Source organism: Orbicella faveolata, unplaced genomic scaffold, assembly GCF_042242905.1.
Source record: "Orbicella faveolata isolate gen_17 unplaced genomic scaffold, um_ofav_v1 contig_35, whole genome shotgun sequence".
Lineage (NCBI taxonomy): Eukaryota > Metazoa > Cnidaria > Anthozoa > Scleractinia > Merulinidae > Orbicella > Orbicella faveolata.
Window position 1 is genome coordinate 28622656 of NW_028301564.1, and position 15406 is coordinate 28638061.

Sequence of the window (15406 nt, forward strand, 5' to 3'; positions counted from 1 at the left end):
TTTTCACTTCTAGAAGGTGCGATAATTATAAACTACACTTATTACCAATGACAAAAAAAGGTCAGTGACTGATTTAATTTCTTTTCCTTTTTGTCATAAATCCATGCAGTTGAAAGTCTGGAAATTCAATACTCATGGACTCTTGCCGCCTCAGCTGAGAGTTTCGTGAAAAAGAAAAAATGTCTACTAAGAGATATCGCAGTGCGGTTTCAATTGCTCCTATCTTTGAAACAAAACACCACATTTCCTTCCTGATAGTGCGTGTATTTTTTCTCCAAACTTCGAGAATGTTTTCATCTATTTTAAGAGCTATAGATTTCGTATCGCGCTTGAACTTTGAAGAGTATATTCTCAACAACAAGTTACAATTTTGATCAAACAACAAGCAAATAGCAGAGAACCAATTTTGCCGAACGTTTGCTTACATTTGATCTCACATGCGGTTTTGACGTGCTAATTTGTAGTAGTTATTTATGTTTTGGTGTCAGCTTCCTCTTAACTTCATAATCAAGAGGCAATAATCAGCTTTTTCAAGTCACTGATGTGTCAGTGAGGTTCCTTTTAATAACTTTTTCTTTTCTCATAACCTGTGATTTATCACCTCACAAAAATCTAATGAAAATCTGTAATCATCCCAGCAAAAAATCATTTTGGGCCGTTCATTAAAATTGGAATCATTAGTATTTGACTTTTTCGGATCACATTTTGATTGTTCTATATATGACAGGCCTGACTTCATGTGACAGTGGGCCCGTTTAATAACTTTGTTGTGATAACCAGTTTAATCATTTCAGGCATGTTCTTATGAAAATCCCTTGCGCTTTCAAAATTGTCAGCAAATATGCCAAATTATGTTAGCCTTGCAGTTTTATTAAAATCGAACAAGTGCCACTGCCATCTTTCTGTTTCATTTCGCGTGTTTTGTTTTTTTCTTTGTTTTGTCTGACTCGTAAAATGTCGCAAACCTTGTTGTGGGACATGCAATTAATATGAAAGCTTGACTGGTAATAGAAAATACCCTTTGGCAAGATATTTGCAGCCTAGCACTTTACATGCGGCTGCGCAAAATAAAGGACTAAAAGTATTACGATAATCAGTCGAGTAAGGCGCGACGAAAGTTTGGTGACCCATTCAACTTGTGTTGTTGTCATGGGCAACTGGCTCTGTTTCCAGTGGCAACTTGTCGGCCTTTGACGTCATTGGCAGCAAAGCGCGCGAAATTGCAGGCGACGATATTGTTACCAATGGAAACAAGGAAAGTTACCCGTGGCGACACCGTAATTTAAGTCCAAAACTTTGTCACCAAAGCTCCGTCGCGCCTTACTCGTCTGATAATCGTAGTAATTTCAAAGTTATATTATAAACAAAAAGCATCTACGTGATGACTCTCTCAAAAAAGTCATGCCAGTGATATTGTTTTGATTTTGGCTGTGTTGATTTTCTGAAGCAAGCGCTAAGCTTGGAAAATGCCAACTCGCGGTCGGTAACCAATTAATTTTGACCGTATTTGCAACAGCCCTTTTCACGGTTTATTTTTATTATTTGCATTAGAGTTAAATTCAACGTAGATATCGGACAGAAACTACTAAAGTGCCTGAAAATCCCTGAATAGTATCCTCTTAGGCCCAGTCCACAATACGCCGGAGGAATTTAAAAAACGCACCAATCATCGGTCATTTTGGATTTGTGTTTGAGGAAAACTCGGTCAGGGAAATCACGTGATTATCGTGACGTCATCGTTTTCGAAAAACTCCGTTTTCAAAATGTTTTCCGTCCACACGAAAACGAAAAGCTGGCGGTTTCAAATTCCTCCAGTTTGAAGAGCGTTTTGGTGACGGATTAGTGTGGACGGTAGGCCTAACCGTAGAAATAAAGCTGCGTTTTCAGATTTCTCCGGTTTGAAGAGCGTTTTCGTGCCGGATTAGTGTGGACGGCAGGCCTAACCGTAGAAATAAAGCTGCGTTTTCAGATTTCTCCGGTTTGAAGAGCGTTTTCGTGCCGGATTAATGTGGACGGTAGGCCTAACCGTAGAAATAAAGCTGCGTTTTCAAATTTCTCTGATATAGTGTGGACGCTGCCTTAGAACATAGTTAGAAGTGAGCAGATTGCGTCTTTTGTTAATCTGCCGATACAGATATATTCAAACCGATCTCAGTCATCGTGCGCGTTTTGATGTTGTCTCTTTTGTGTTTTTTTCTTTCTCCTGGAGAAAAATAAGCCGCCTACTCCCTTCTGTAAGAAATTCTGTTTCTTGTAGCCGGCAGTTCTCTAGATAGCCTGTTGCTAAATGTGATCTATACTGATTACTTACTCGGCCACTTTGGGAGCGATTCTGCAATTTTTGATGAAACGAAACGAATCAAAATCCCTAAGGGTTCTTACCAGAAATTACCGAAGATGGCAGGGGCTTTACCGACTGTTTTACAACTTATTTTGTTTTGGTTTCCTCTTTCAAGAACTTAAAAGTGTAGGTTGCCGCTTTCCCTATTAAGAGTCACTGAGATTTTATCCTGGAACCGCTGACAAATGTTACTCTTCTTTTAGCAAACTGCGACAAGAGTTTCAGTACTGGTACCCAGTTGACCTGCGGGTGTCCGGAAAGGATCTGGTACCTAATCACCTGACGTATTTCCTGTACAATCACTGTGCCGTGTGGCCAAAGGAGAAAGACAAGTGAGTGTCACTATCATGGATAAATTCACTGTTTTATACAAGTTAATAAACAAAATCTGTTCATAATGGGTACCTCCATGCCACAATTATACCTGGGTATGATCCCCCCATCCCCCACCCTCCCCTCCTCAGAAAAATGCACTGCTGAGAGAGTTGTACACGTTATCTTCTTGGGAGAGGGGGTGGGGATAAAGTAGGGGGTTACATTTACGAGCAGGCTGGATCATATTTTGTAATAAAAGTATTCCCGAGAGAATTATTTGTTTTTTTTTCCTTTGTTTATTTTCAGGTGGCCACGAAGTGTTCGAGCCAATGGACACTTGCTACTGAACTCTGAAAAGGTATTGACGTGATATTATATCATTTTACTTCCGTGAGTTATTTGCTTTTCCTCTTAAAGAACTTCGGTGAAGTGAACAAACCAAAAATCAATTTAACTGCGAAATTACTTAAGAAGGGAATTCAGTTACTATTTGATATGAAATGTTAATTTTCTTAGATGTCAAAATCTACTGGAAACTTCCTCACTCTGCGGCAAGCTGTGGACAAGTTTTCAGCTGACGGTAAGTTTTCCCTTCCCCTCCCCTGTCAGTGTTTTGTCGGTTCCTCAAAGTCGAACAAAACCTTACCCGCAGTTCTACTGAACAAAATTTGGTGTCCGGAGGCCAAATACAGACGAACTTAGCACTGTCGACTTAATCTCGAACAAGCTGATCAGTGATGTTTTGGAATGAGAGAAAACCTCGCAAGACGTTCTAGCCATTCACACTGTTGGCTTGTCTCTCCGTCTCTCAATCCTCCTTTCTCCCCATCTCACTACGGCTGATTAACCCTCGCTTTAATGGTCTGTCGCCATACGCTTGTCCTCTCTCCTCTCATCTCCTTTCTACCCCTCCCACTGCGGCTGATTAACCCTCGTTGATGTTCTGATTAGGTATGCGTTTGTCCTTGGCTGATGCTGGAGACACAATGGAAGATGCAAACTTTGTGGAAAAGATGGCTGATGCAGGAATTTTGCGTCTTTTTACATTCCTCGAATGGACTAAGGTCAGAATAAATTCATTTACTTTTAGTAGTTTTACTGATATTTGCTTCAGCTCCCTGTGTAGGTAGGTAGCCGTGTGGTGTAGGTCACTAGTCTTCGAAATCCGACGTCCCTTGTTCCAAGGATCCACTCTGTCCTGGCTGAATGTGTTTTCGATAGAACCGAGTTTATGACAATTGAGATTCTTAGTAAAGTTGTGTTAATTTGCAATATTTGTTTGACAAGCACGTCCAGGCTGCGAGTGTGTTTAACCTCGAAACACAAATATAGGGTTACTTCACCCTTTTATTACACCTGTTTGCACATTTTGGAGTAGAAACGTTCAATTCGTTTTCAACAACCAGCAGCTCGTTTGTTGCATCATGTTAGTTTAAATGGTTATCCCTGTTGTGTGTTGACAGTCATTTGTTTCTTTCTGCAATCAGGAGATGCTCGCTTGTAAGGATTCTCTGCGTACTGGGCCAGCAACCTGTTTTGACGATCGAGTATTTGAGAGGTGAGTTTGATTTTGTTCCTGACTTTTTCCGGTGTGGTTTTTGTCCGTATCGTTTTCATCTTACTTCGAGGCAAACACAAGGTGGAAAGAGGCACGTCGCAAAAGAAGGCGTCTTTCACTTGCTCCTGTTTGTTTGTTGTTTTTTTCATGCCAAAGAGGGAAAGCACGGAGGAATGCTTCGATTTCTCGACTTAGAAATGGCATATTGTAACAACAAATAATCCAAGACAAACGAAACCTTTACAGCTGTGTCCATATTGTAATCTATTTCCATCTCTACCATCGTTATTCATTGTCACTTCCCAATGAGTTCCTGTCATTTGACGAGTGCTGTTCTACAAAATCGAACCATTATTGTTGTGTTTCCCGTTAACTGTAGCTCTGATTTCTGCCTCCGTTTTCAAGTTTGTCTATATCGTAATCCATTTCCAGCTTTGCCATCGTTAGTCATTGTCACTTCCTTATGTGTTAACGTCATTTGTCGAGTACTGTTCTGCCACATCAAACCATTGCTGTTTGGGTCGTAGTGCTAGAGACCTTTAGATCTGACGACGACTTTGAGATTTCCCTCAGGCTTGCCTGCATGATGAGCGCACTACAACCAGTTGCAAAGTAGTTGAGATATCTTACCTTAACGAGAGACAACTCTTCACCGCGCTATTGCGTATAATCTTTCCCCTCCCCCCCTTTCCGATGTTGCTGCCTAAGCAATATCATGTACAAAACTTAGATGAACAACATTGATTGGGGGAGGGTGGGGGCTGATTGATATTTTGTGACATCTTCGTTATTTGTGATTCATTTAAGTAAGTAAAGCCGTTTTTTGTACAAAGTGTGTAAACATTTTTGTAACTGGTTGTGACTATCGTGTCGAAACGCAGCTCTGTCAACTCGTCGCTGGCAGCTCGTCGACATCAAGATCGAGTTTGCAGAGATGAATTTTACATAATTTTTTGACCGTATTATTACTGAATAGCAGAAACACAACCTAGCCTGGAAAAACTCGAACTCCTCGGCAGATGTAAAGGTCTCGATTCAATGACCAAGTTACTTGTTGATGCGACAGTTCTAAATTCGATGTTTTGAATTTGACGATTTTATATTTAGTTCTATTAACAAAGCCATCGACGAGACAGACACTAACTATAAGAACATGATGTACAGAGAAGCGCTAAAGACTGGCTTCTATGAACTGCAGGCGGCTAGGGACAGATACCGAGAGGGCTGTATGGTGGGCATGCATAGGGACCTCGTGTTTCGGTTCATTGAGGTAAGATGCACCGAGTACATTTGGCACCTAGTGTTAGGAACAAGTAGGTTATGGCCTTATAATGGTCAACTGTTATGAATCTGTGATCCTAGTTTGCTCTGAACAGAAGTACGCAGTTCTTTAAAGGATATATCATCTCAGAAATGTTTCCTTTTACTAAAGGCAAACGTTTTTCAACGCAACTTTGGATGAGTTCATATTTCCTTAATTAATGAACTAGCAGGCCAACCTATGCCCCGCCATGTGCAAATCATCGTGCAATTTGTTAAAAGGTAATATTATTTCTGTTGTTAGGTTCAAACGCTGTTGTTATGTCCAATCTGTCCACATCTCGCTGAACACTTGTGGGAGCTGATCGGAAAGGTACGTCACCTAAAACGAAACGTAGTATGCTAGTTCCATTCAACATTCATGAAAAGATCAGGAATCTTTACAAGTTCTCCTTCCCTTCAGCTGTAGGATTCGTCGTCCATCTCTCACAGATAACGTGGGTTTATTCTTTTGCCTTTGTCAACTGACTTTGAAAATTTTAACATCTTTTTTAAGCCTTGTCTTAAAGTAAGACAAACAGCAGTGTTGAAGCCCGGGAAGCGAGGGGTGGGTGTGTAATTTTCCGTAGACTTTGCAGTTGTCAACAACGGCGGAGTTTTTTTGTTGATTTAACTTGTGACCAAGTTTAAGCGTGAAAGTTTACTTCTATAACCGAGGGCGGGATTATTACTGAGCGATACTCTTCCCGTACGCTTCCGAATAAGTAAGAGTAAGAGAAAATTTAATGATGTGGCTCTCGTTAACATTCAGCGTCTTCCAGGCGTTCCGTTAGTTGGGGCGCAGCGCGAAAAATGGCGCACGAGAAAATAAAAAAAAAGCGCGGCGCGGGAAGGCAAAAGAACGTTCGCTCCTCGCACAAAGCTTCTCTCCTTTTTTCGCTCCGCCGTTTCCTCGCGCTGCGTCTCAACTTACTGAACGCCTGGAAGAGGCTAGTTAAAATTGTACTGTCCGTGCTCTTTCAGCTAACAGGGCATAACACCCAAAATCACGGCCCCGACTATTGTAATTGTAAATGTCATTAGGAGCTGTTATGAACTCGTTATAAACTTTTGGCGCATCAAGATCGAATTTGAATTTGGAATATTGCCTTTTGTAAAGGGAGAAAAACCGGAGAACCGGGGAGAACAACCCTCTAAGCAAGGGCGAGAACTGACAACAAACTCAACACACTTTGACGCCAGGTCCAAGATTCGAACCCAGGCCACACTGGTGGAAAGCGAATTTCACACTACTGCGCCACCTCTGCTTCCCAAATATATCCTGCGAGCAGGCTCACCTTTGAGTCACGCGCGAGCGGCGAAGAGCAAAGCGATCCGGTGGGAAGGAGTCTGGTGAAGAGGCTCGATTTCGCGCTCGCGGCTTGTGCTCCAACGTGAGCCTGCTCGCAGGCCACCCAAATAGGCCATCTCCGAGTTGCCCTCTCCCTCTGTGTCAAAACGAGTCTAAGTACGAACAATAGGCCCTTTGCAGGATCCGGTCACATAATACGGAGTTAATTATGCTGGGACGCAAGTTACACAGTGGGACTCTCAAAACAAAGGAAAGTCGGGCTGGTACTGGTACGAGTTCCTTTGTTTCGAAAATCCCACTGCGTAACTTGCGTCCCAGCATAATTAATTCAGTACCATGTGACCGGATCCTGCAAAGGGCCTATTCATATGAAAATGTGTTGCGCCTACAGGTTCATTTTCATGCAAATCAAACTCATTTTCATATAAAAGGTTTTGCATGAGGACTGGTTTTGAAACAAAAGCAAAAGGATTCGGAAATGGCCTATTGACTGATTAGCTAATCATAGCCCTCGTAGCCATGTAATAAATATGCATAACATTTTTTAGCAGTAAAATAAGCATTCAGCTATTACTCACGTGATAGGAAAACAATTAGAACAGTTGTTCTCAGACAGGACCCGCCATAATGCTATAAAAGCGATAACTAAGTCTTTCGTGCTGTTATTTGCAGAGTGGAAGTATCATGAACGCGTCATGGCCGGCAGCAGGAGAGGTTGATCAGCCACTGTTGAAATCAGCTGACTATTTATCAGATCGCGCGCATGACTTCCGGGTACGAATCAAGGCCATGATGAACCCCAAAGGAAAAAAGGTAATACCATAAAAAAATAAATGATTTCATTTAAAATGTTGTTAGCATTACTGTGCTAATTGAGGACACTGTACATAAGAAAAAAATTAATGCAATAGAGACATGTTCAAAATCCCAACTGGTGGAAGATTATCAGTCAGACAGAGAAACTGTCAGTTGTTTTTTCGCAAGCGTATTCTGGGCTACTGAGTCCAACTTCAGCTAATGACACGATAGACGATTTGAACTAAGGGGCCTCATGATGTCAAATCCAACATCTCAGACCATTCGGCCACTCTGCCCCACGTAACGCACTGAGTACAGTGACAGGGACCTGAAACAATTACGACGGTGACGGTGGGGACGACGCCTACTAAAAAATGGAGTTATATTGTACCTTATATTTTGCCGTCGTCGCCTGCGTTCTCCAAAATACACAGAACTTGGTCATTTCACGTTGTTGTTTTGCGGAAGAGTACAGATATTTACAATGCAAGTGCATAGCCATTCGTCTGCTCATTAAACCTTTTCATTGGTGACGTTTTCGTTGCCATTACCGTCGTGGTTTGTTTAAGCTTCCCAAGGAAATGTGAAATGTGAATTGTTCGTTGCTGTGTCAAAATAGGAGAATGATTGCCATTGTTCTTTGGCTCTCATAACTATCTCGTGTTGCTCTTAAACGTCTAGCTGAAAGCACTATTCTCTACTTGCAAAATCCCATAAAAAAACCTCTGTTACCCCCCAAAAGTTTGCATAATCATTGTTTGCACTTTCTCCTGAGACATGAAGATGGCCCAAGAGAAATCTAAAACAATGCCTATGCAAATATTTTGGGGGTAAAAGAGGTGTATTATGGGATTTGTGCAAGTAGAGAATTTCCCTTGAACTGATGTCAAGCATTGTGCACAATTTTGTTCTAGTTATAAGGTCCATAGTCTTGTTTTATAATAACAACATTGACTGTGAAGGATTGCTTTACCTGAGACCTGTTTTGTGTTTGTCCACAGAAAGATGCAGCCCCGCCCAAGAAACCTACCCATGGTATCATCTACGTGGCCAGCTCTTACCCGGCCTGGCAGCACGCCACTCTTAACACCCTTAAGGAAATGTACAATCAACTGGGAGGGAACTTCCCTGACAACAGGGACATCATGAACAGGATGAAACAAGTACCAGAAGTGAAGAGTGCCATGAAGAAGCTGATGCCTTTTGTACAACACGTCAAGGTACCGCAAGTAGAAACGAGTTATTTACGATTTTTTGAAAATACAATAAATCAAATAAAATGACAGTATTTAGAAAGGAAGCCACATCAGCCTTAGCTGGTTCTCATGCAGGTCCTCTGTCCTGGTCGAATTGGAATTTGGAGATGTTGGTATTTGTGGAGAGGGGAGAACAGGAGAACCCGGAGAAAAACCCTCGGAGGAAGGCGAGAACCAACAACAATTTTACAATAACTGCAGAAATTCTCGCACGCTCATAGGCTAATTTTCATTGTCAATAAGCGGACATACGCATGAATTTTTATAATTTATGCGATGCGGCAACGAGAGAGAGCGGACAATTTGTTTTCGTAAAAAACATATTGACGTCAGTTTTTCATGCGTCTTTCCTTTTATTGACAATGAATTTCGTCATAACATAGTCAAAGTAGTTTGCGGATCATCCACAGCTACTTTGACAATGTTATGACAAAATTCATGATTAATAACAGGACAGACGCATGAAAAACCGACGTCACTTTGTTAAACTCAACTCACATATGGCACCGGGCAGGAATCGAACCCAGGCTACATTTGTGGAAGGCGAGCGCTCTCACCACTGCGCCATGCCTGTTCCTCACTATGCTCTAGCGTTACCGTAGTTTCAAGTGGATTTTGTTTTCCGTCACTCTATATTAACTGACGTAACGTTTTATTGTGTGACAGGAATCTGTGGAGCGTGATGGTCCAGCGGCGTTAGAGACCACTCTGCCCTTTGACGAAAGACAAGTTCTCGACGAGAACAGGCCTTTCCTTACAAAAGCTTTGGAGGTAAAAGTCAGTTTAGTGTAAAAACGTATTTTCAGAAAAATTATATCCAACATGGAATTGTCTATGTACATAAAACCAAATTCCTGGACAAACTTTGAAGTCACCACTCTGCTAGTAACGCTAGATATTATGGAATGTATCCCATCATAGACAGCAAATCCCAAATATCCCACACACCATGGACAAGCGCGCATTACCCCAAACCGGGTGCAAAGTTTCATTCTTTGACTTATATCCGAACGCGGAAGATCTTTGTGACATATCTTTTTATAATTTTTCCGAATTGTTTGATTTTATTATATAGTTGGTTAGTGTCGAAGTCAAACCGTCAAGTGAAGCAGACAAGCGAATTCAAGAGGATTGTGCTCCAGGAAAACCATTCTCGGTATTTACAGTGAAGGAAAATCAGGTTTGTTTACGATTTGTTTGTTCCTGATCTTGTTTCATTTTGACTTCATTTGCGTAGTGGCGATCAATTTCGCAAAAAAAAAAAAAAAAAAAAAAAAACACAATAAGCACTTAATGACCGGCCCCAAGGGAAACAAAACTCACTGTTTCCCTCGGAGCCAGTCATTAAGTGTTTTTTTACACCTCCCAACTCAAAAATAGAAAAAAAAAAACTGCGAAAAATCGGCACGTGACACGTTCTCCTCCAATCGGAAAACGTATTAGAATTGGACAGAATCATATCACCTAAGGTGATATGCTTCTGAATTGGAAGGTAGAACAGTATGTTTTTAACATGGTGTAGCGATATTAATAGAGAACGAACCATTGGATGAAAGTAGGATCCTTGATGTAATTCGCTTCAGTGCTCGACTCTCTCCAGCTCTATCCCTAAGGTTTGCACAGATAGACATGAGTGTTTTACTAGAAAATACAGCACTCGTAAAATTCATACAAAACTTACATCCGGTACCCGAGTGACGTATTTCCCTATTTTCATTAGCAAGGATATTGATGGCTTCATTTCTCACTTTTTCACGGTTGTTTGTGAAACAGTCAGGTTTTTTTATATATCATAAAACGTAAATAACTTGTAGGTTTTACTTTAGGCAGCTCCAATATGTACTCTCCTGTGATGTTATAATTAGTTGATCTCAGTAGCTCTCCAATACCTTTGGGGACTTCATGCCCATGGACAGTCTTGTAAACACCGGTGGCCATTTTAACTATTCTTTGATTATGTGTAGACAGCAGGTTCAGTTGTTTAAGTTGTTTAAATAGGTGTTTAAGGAGTACTTAAAGATCAGTTTTTTACACATTTCTTAATTTACTTTGTTTCGTTTTTTTTTTTCCACGGGGTTGGAATGTGTTCATGTCCCATTCTTGTGTTTTAGCCTTTCCTATCGCTTTGCTTTAGCCAGTTCAACCACATTATTAAACCACAAGCTTTCTTCCCTTAGTTCTGGTTTCCTTGCAAGCTGAGAAGATTCCTTGTTAACTTCCCGTAGCAGAGGACTGCGGTTTATTCTTTCGCATTTATTATCCTTATTGTGATTGGCAAATGTATAATTAATTTTTAATTTTTACTGCAGTATACATTTATACATATAGAAATCCGAAAAGAATGTTCCAAAAAAGGTCAAATGTTATTGTTTATAGTGGTCAATGTGCATAGCTACACGTAGTTAGTTCACAAGCATGCCACTTAAACTGACAGATTATGTCAAAAGGTAAGCTTAACAAGTGCTAATTAGCAGCAGCGATCAGTGCAGAATCATTTCTCTCCAGCTAATCAATAGAGAGCTTAATCTGGCTACGACGGCAACGGCAACAAGAACGTCACCAAACAAAAGGTTTAATGAGCAAAACAATGGCTGTGCACGTGTTCATTTTTTTGCCGTCCTCTGCAAAACAACAACGTGAAATAACCAAGTTCTACGTATTTTGGAGAACGCGAACGATTTTCATTTTCATTTCAGTATTTTCATTTGGAATTGGACTCTGGCATTACATATTTAGCTTGAGGAAGTTCTGAGACCAACAGGTGCACTGAACAGATCTAGACAATTGCGACATTCGAAGGTAACAGAGAAATTTATATTTTTGCTAGGCGTTGTCCTCTGGGTCGTCACTGCTTAAGAATAAGCTATCTAGTGTTTGATTAGGATCGAATGGAAATTTTACCTTGAAACGGAAGTACACCTGTGCCCGACATCAACTATGGTTTTCATTTTCGTTACCTAGTCGATATGCACAAAACTTGACCATAAAGGGGTGTACACTGCCTGTCATAGGCACTAAAATAATTGAAAAGAATAACATATAGAGTTGCGCCATTTTCTGGTGACAGTTGTTCCTCAGAGTGCACGAACTTCATGATATGTTGTGAAATTTCTGCAATTTCCGCGCATTAGAGCCAAGTGAAATGGGAATAAGTACGCTATTGGAGGTGTTTGGTCAAATTCTGTTCTACTTTACGCGCGGCGTAACAGAGCATTACAACCCAGAAGAACCCGAATTCACCACAGAATCGTTTGGCTATGATCCTCTACAAAGCACAGGTCGCGAATGGTATTATCATTCTGTTGATGAGCTTACTTACCAAGAATACAGTGACAGGCAAGTCACAAGTTCGGCCTTTGTGGCGTCAAGAAGTATTCATGCGAGGCTTATAAACGCTTGCTTACCAGACGAAAACCAAGAAACAGAAACAGACGAAGATAGAGCAATGGCTTGGAAGCGACTTCGGCCATCGTTTCTACGGACAGCTTGTCAATCCTTGTACAATGGAGCTCTGATATCATTTCTGACTGCAATTATCATTGGTATAATTTTCCTGCTGATCTCGTATCTCTGTTATAAAACTACTCTCGACTGTGTGTTTTACTCGAAGAAATTAATACCAACTCATGTGCAGTGGATACGAACAATCTCGGATGCTGTTTCCGTTGTCTTCTATTACATCTGGTTATTTGTCAATCTATTATTTCTTTTTCGTCCGTATCAGCTGAAAGGCATGAAGAAGAAACTGCTCCTGGTTTGTTTCGTGGCGTACTGTCTGGACATATCTTATCGCATTTCCTTGCAATTTGTAGCCACGCCGTATTACTTATGGCCTACTAAGCTAATCCAAGTTCCAATGTATATTGTTTTCCTTGTTAGTGTGTGTTGGCAACTGTATCTTGTCGGTAGGAACTTCTCCATGGGATCAAAAACAAACCTTTTAACTTGCACTTGTAAAATGATAGTGCCAATCTGTTTACCTTTTATCAATGGTATTTTAATATGTGATTACCTTTATCCATTTTATATCAAACAAGACGTCGAGGGAAAATTGGTCATTGCTCTGTTCTCCCCTCTCACTGGAGTCGTTGTGAAAACAGTATCACGAATTTGTGTTCAGCGGTTGTGGAATTTAACTCATCCGGGATATTCCTATGTCCTATTAGCGCCTATGTACCTCGGGTATGCAATGGCTTTTCGCGTTTTACAAGCTGATCTTGACGATCTGCTATACATCGCAGTTCTTGGAATCATTCATGGAGTTGCCGAAGTCCTAGAACGAAGCGTCATAGTCGTGATTGATCACTGTTGTCACATGCTTTGGAAAAGAGAATCGTCTCCTTGGGGAAGTTTTCGCACTCCTCGTCGCGAGAGACTAATGGCTGATATTGCTATCATGAGCATGTTGTATGAATCAACTGCCATAGTGTCCGTCAATGGATTGATATACTTGTCTCAGTTTGTTTTCATAGAAAACAGCTCCCTTTTAAAGTTGTTACGGTCTTTAGCCATTTCCACTTCAGTTCAGCTGGTGATCGAGTGGTTTTTTACTAGCATATCTCTTGCGATCGAGACTCGCTATCAGAACATGGCTGTCATGGCTGTTTGGCGACGAAGATGGAAAAGACACATCTCGGTAGCGATTATAAATATAGTTCCAATAGCTGTGTGGAACAGCTCTTGTTTATTAGTGCTACTAAGTGCACGGTTCAGCCCAAGCCTCGATAGGCCATGTAAACTACCGTTTGCTTGAGAATTTAGAAAAGCTTCTCGATCCTGCTTGCGTTTTCGAGAAAAAGGAAAGAGAGGAAGAAGAAATAAAGAAAACGAAATACGTTCATCGATTTTTTTATATATTTATACAAATATATTTTACCTTTTACTGAATATTATTTAAAGAGGAAAATTAACGTGAGTAAAGTTACATGACGTTTCGAGGACTTCATGTCATCATTGTCAAATGAATAAATTAAAGATAACAGCAAGGCATATTTATATTACTTTGGATGTGAGAAGATGAAATTAGCAAACGTTACACGAAAACTTTGATGTAAAAAGTTTCGCGCGAACGGAATCCGCTTGCGTTTTCAGTTTGGGTCTTATGTTCTAAATCAAACTCGAATGTTTAATCTTTGGAATGCTGTTGATTGCTGTTAATCATTTTCTTATAAGAAACTGAATATTATGTTAACGATTTTTTCGAAACTGCGAGCGTTTTTCTGCGCAAACTCTTGTGAAATATTATCAGGTGGATTGTAATGTAATTAGTGTCGACTTTCTCTTGTAAATTTCGCTTTTTATGACGAAAGGCCCACCATAGAACAACATTTTGTTTACTTTGACGGTGTCTTCATGGAGGGTTTCAGACAACGGTTTAAGCCTTCTGAACATTCACATTTTTATTGTGGCTGATGAAGTTCAGTGGAACCGAACGAAATATTCCACTTTTAATAAGAGTTTTTAATTGCGCTCTGAGTACAGAAGCTATTTTACATTTTAATCATGATTCCAGAGCAGGAACACAATATTTTTATTCTACTTAAATTGTTGCCTTCCGTAAGAAATGAGTTCTTCTCGTCTCTAAACATTTCCAAACATTGTCTGGGAACACAAACATAGTCGCCGTGTTCATAAGGGGCCAGCGTATGGCTGCCCTGTTTTTGTAGCCCCTTACATGGTTATATTGGCAACCAGTATTCCTCTTGGCTTTGTTATAGTCAGTAAGTTACATGAAAGAGATGTTTGATTCAAAAACGTTGCAGTTGTTGTTGTTCTTGCTTTGAATGAAGTAGAAGAGCTCTAATAAATGCCAGGAATACGAATCACTCTGTTGTGGTCCCAGCAGATGGGAGCGGGGGGGGGGGGGGGGGGAGGGGTTAGTCTTCTATCTGGACAGAAAGGCTTCACCTTGCACGGCTGTCGACCTTCCCCGTATTCATGCTGCCCTTGGGCATATCTGTAAGCACTTACTTTTACTGCCATCTGACCTTTCTATCGTTTCTCTATAGAATCCGTCAAAACAAAAAAAAAACTTGTATTCGAGATACAGCTGTCTCGACAAGTAAAGGCTATGAAATGCAAAAGAGCTTTAAGTTAGTCAAATGTGCATTAAAAAGCACTGGATTATATTAGACGAAACAGAATGTAAATTAAGCTCAAATTAACAAATTGACTTCAGTTTTTTATGCGTCTGTCCTCTTGTTGACGATAAATTGCGTTATAACATTGTCAAAGTGGCTGTGGAACCACTCGCCTACGGCTCGTGGTTCCGTAGTAAACTGACGTCGATTTGTTTTTTACAATAACGAGACCCCAAAATGGTCAAATACCGGGAATGAGGGGAAAAGACGCCGTAAACTTGCCGTAAACAAAGATAAGTGAATTTTATTCAAAATGCCGCGAACATTGTCAATAGCTTTTCTCGCGTTTTGATTGGCTACTTAAAAAAGTTCATAAAATCTCATTGGTTAAAAAGTTGACAGTTTGACAGCTGAAAGTTGAACTTGAAAGCTTCCATAAATTAAAAA

General features: G+C 40.5%; 2 protein-coding genes across 2 annotated transcripts in view; both read left to right on the top strand.

Annotated features, from left to right (window-relative positions):
- The window catches only part of LOC110056422 (leucine--tRNA ligase, cytoplasmic-like), a 41074-nt gene that overhangs the window by 22852 nt on the left and 2816 nt on the right, over positions 1 to 15406 (top strand). The window contains exons 23-33 of the mRNA XM_089273666.1: positions 2545 to 2673; positions 2963 to 3014; positions 3173 to 3236; positions 3608 to 3720; positions 4144 to 4214; positions 5322 to 5484; positions 5779 to 5847; positions 7498 to 7638; positions 8625 to 8843; positions 9546 to 9650; positions 9955 to 10059. Coding sequence (XP_089129792.1) covers positions 2545 to 2673; positions 2963 to 3014; positions 3173 to 3236; positions 3608 to 3720; positions 4144 to 4214; positions 5322 to 5484; positions 5779 to 5847; positions 7498 to 7638; positions 8625 to 8843; positions 9546 to 9650; positions 9955 to 10059 — 1231 coding nt within the window. The remainder of the gene's footprint in view (positions 1 to 2544; positions 2674 to 2962; positions 3015 to 3172; positions 3237 to 3607; positions 3721 to 4143; positions 4215 to 5321; positions 5485 to 5778; positions 5848 to 7497; positions 7639 to 8624; positions 8844 to 9545; positions 9651 to 9954; positions 10060 to 15406) is intronic.
- Positions 10084 to 14635, top strand: LOC110056514 (uncharacterized). Its single transcript, XM_089273662.1, has one exon. It carries the CDS (start codon positions 12022 to 12024, stop codon positions 13630 to 13632), a length of 1611 nt encoding a protein of 536 aa, XP_089129788.1. The 5' UTR covers positions 10084 to 12021; the 3' UTR covers positions 13633 to 14635.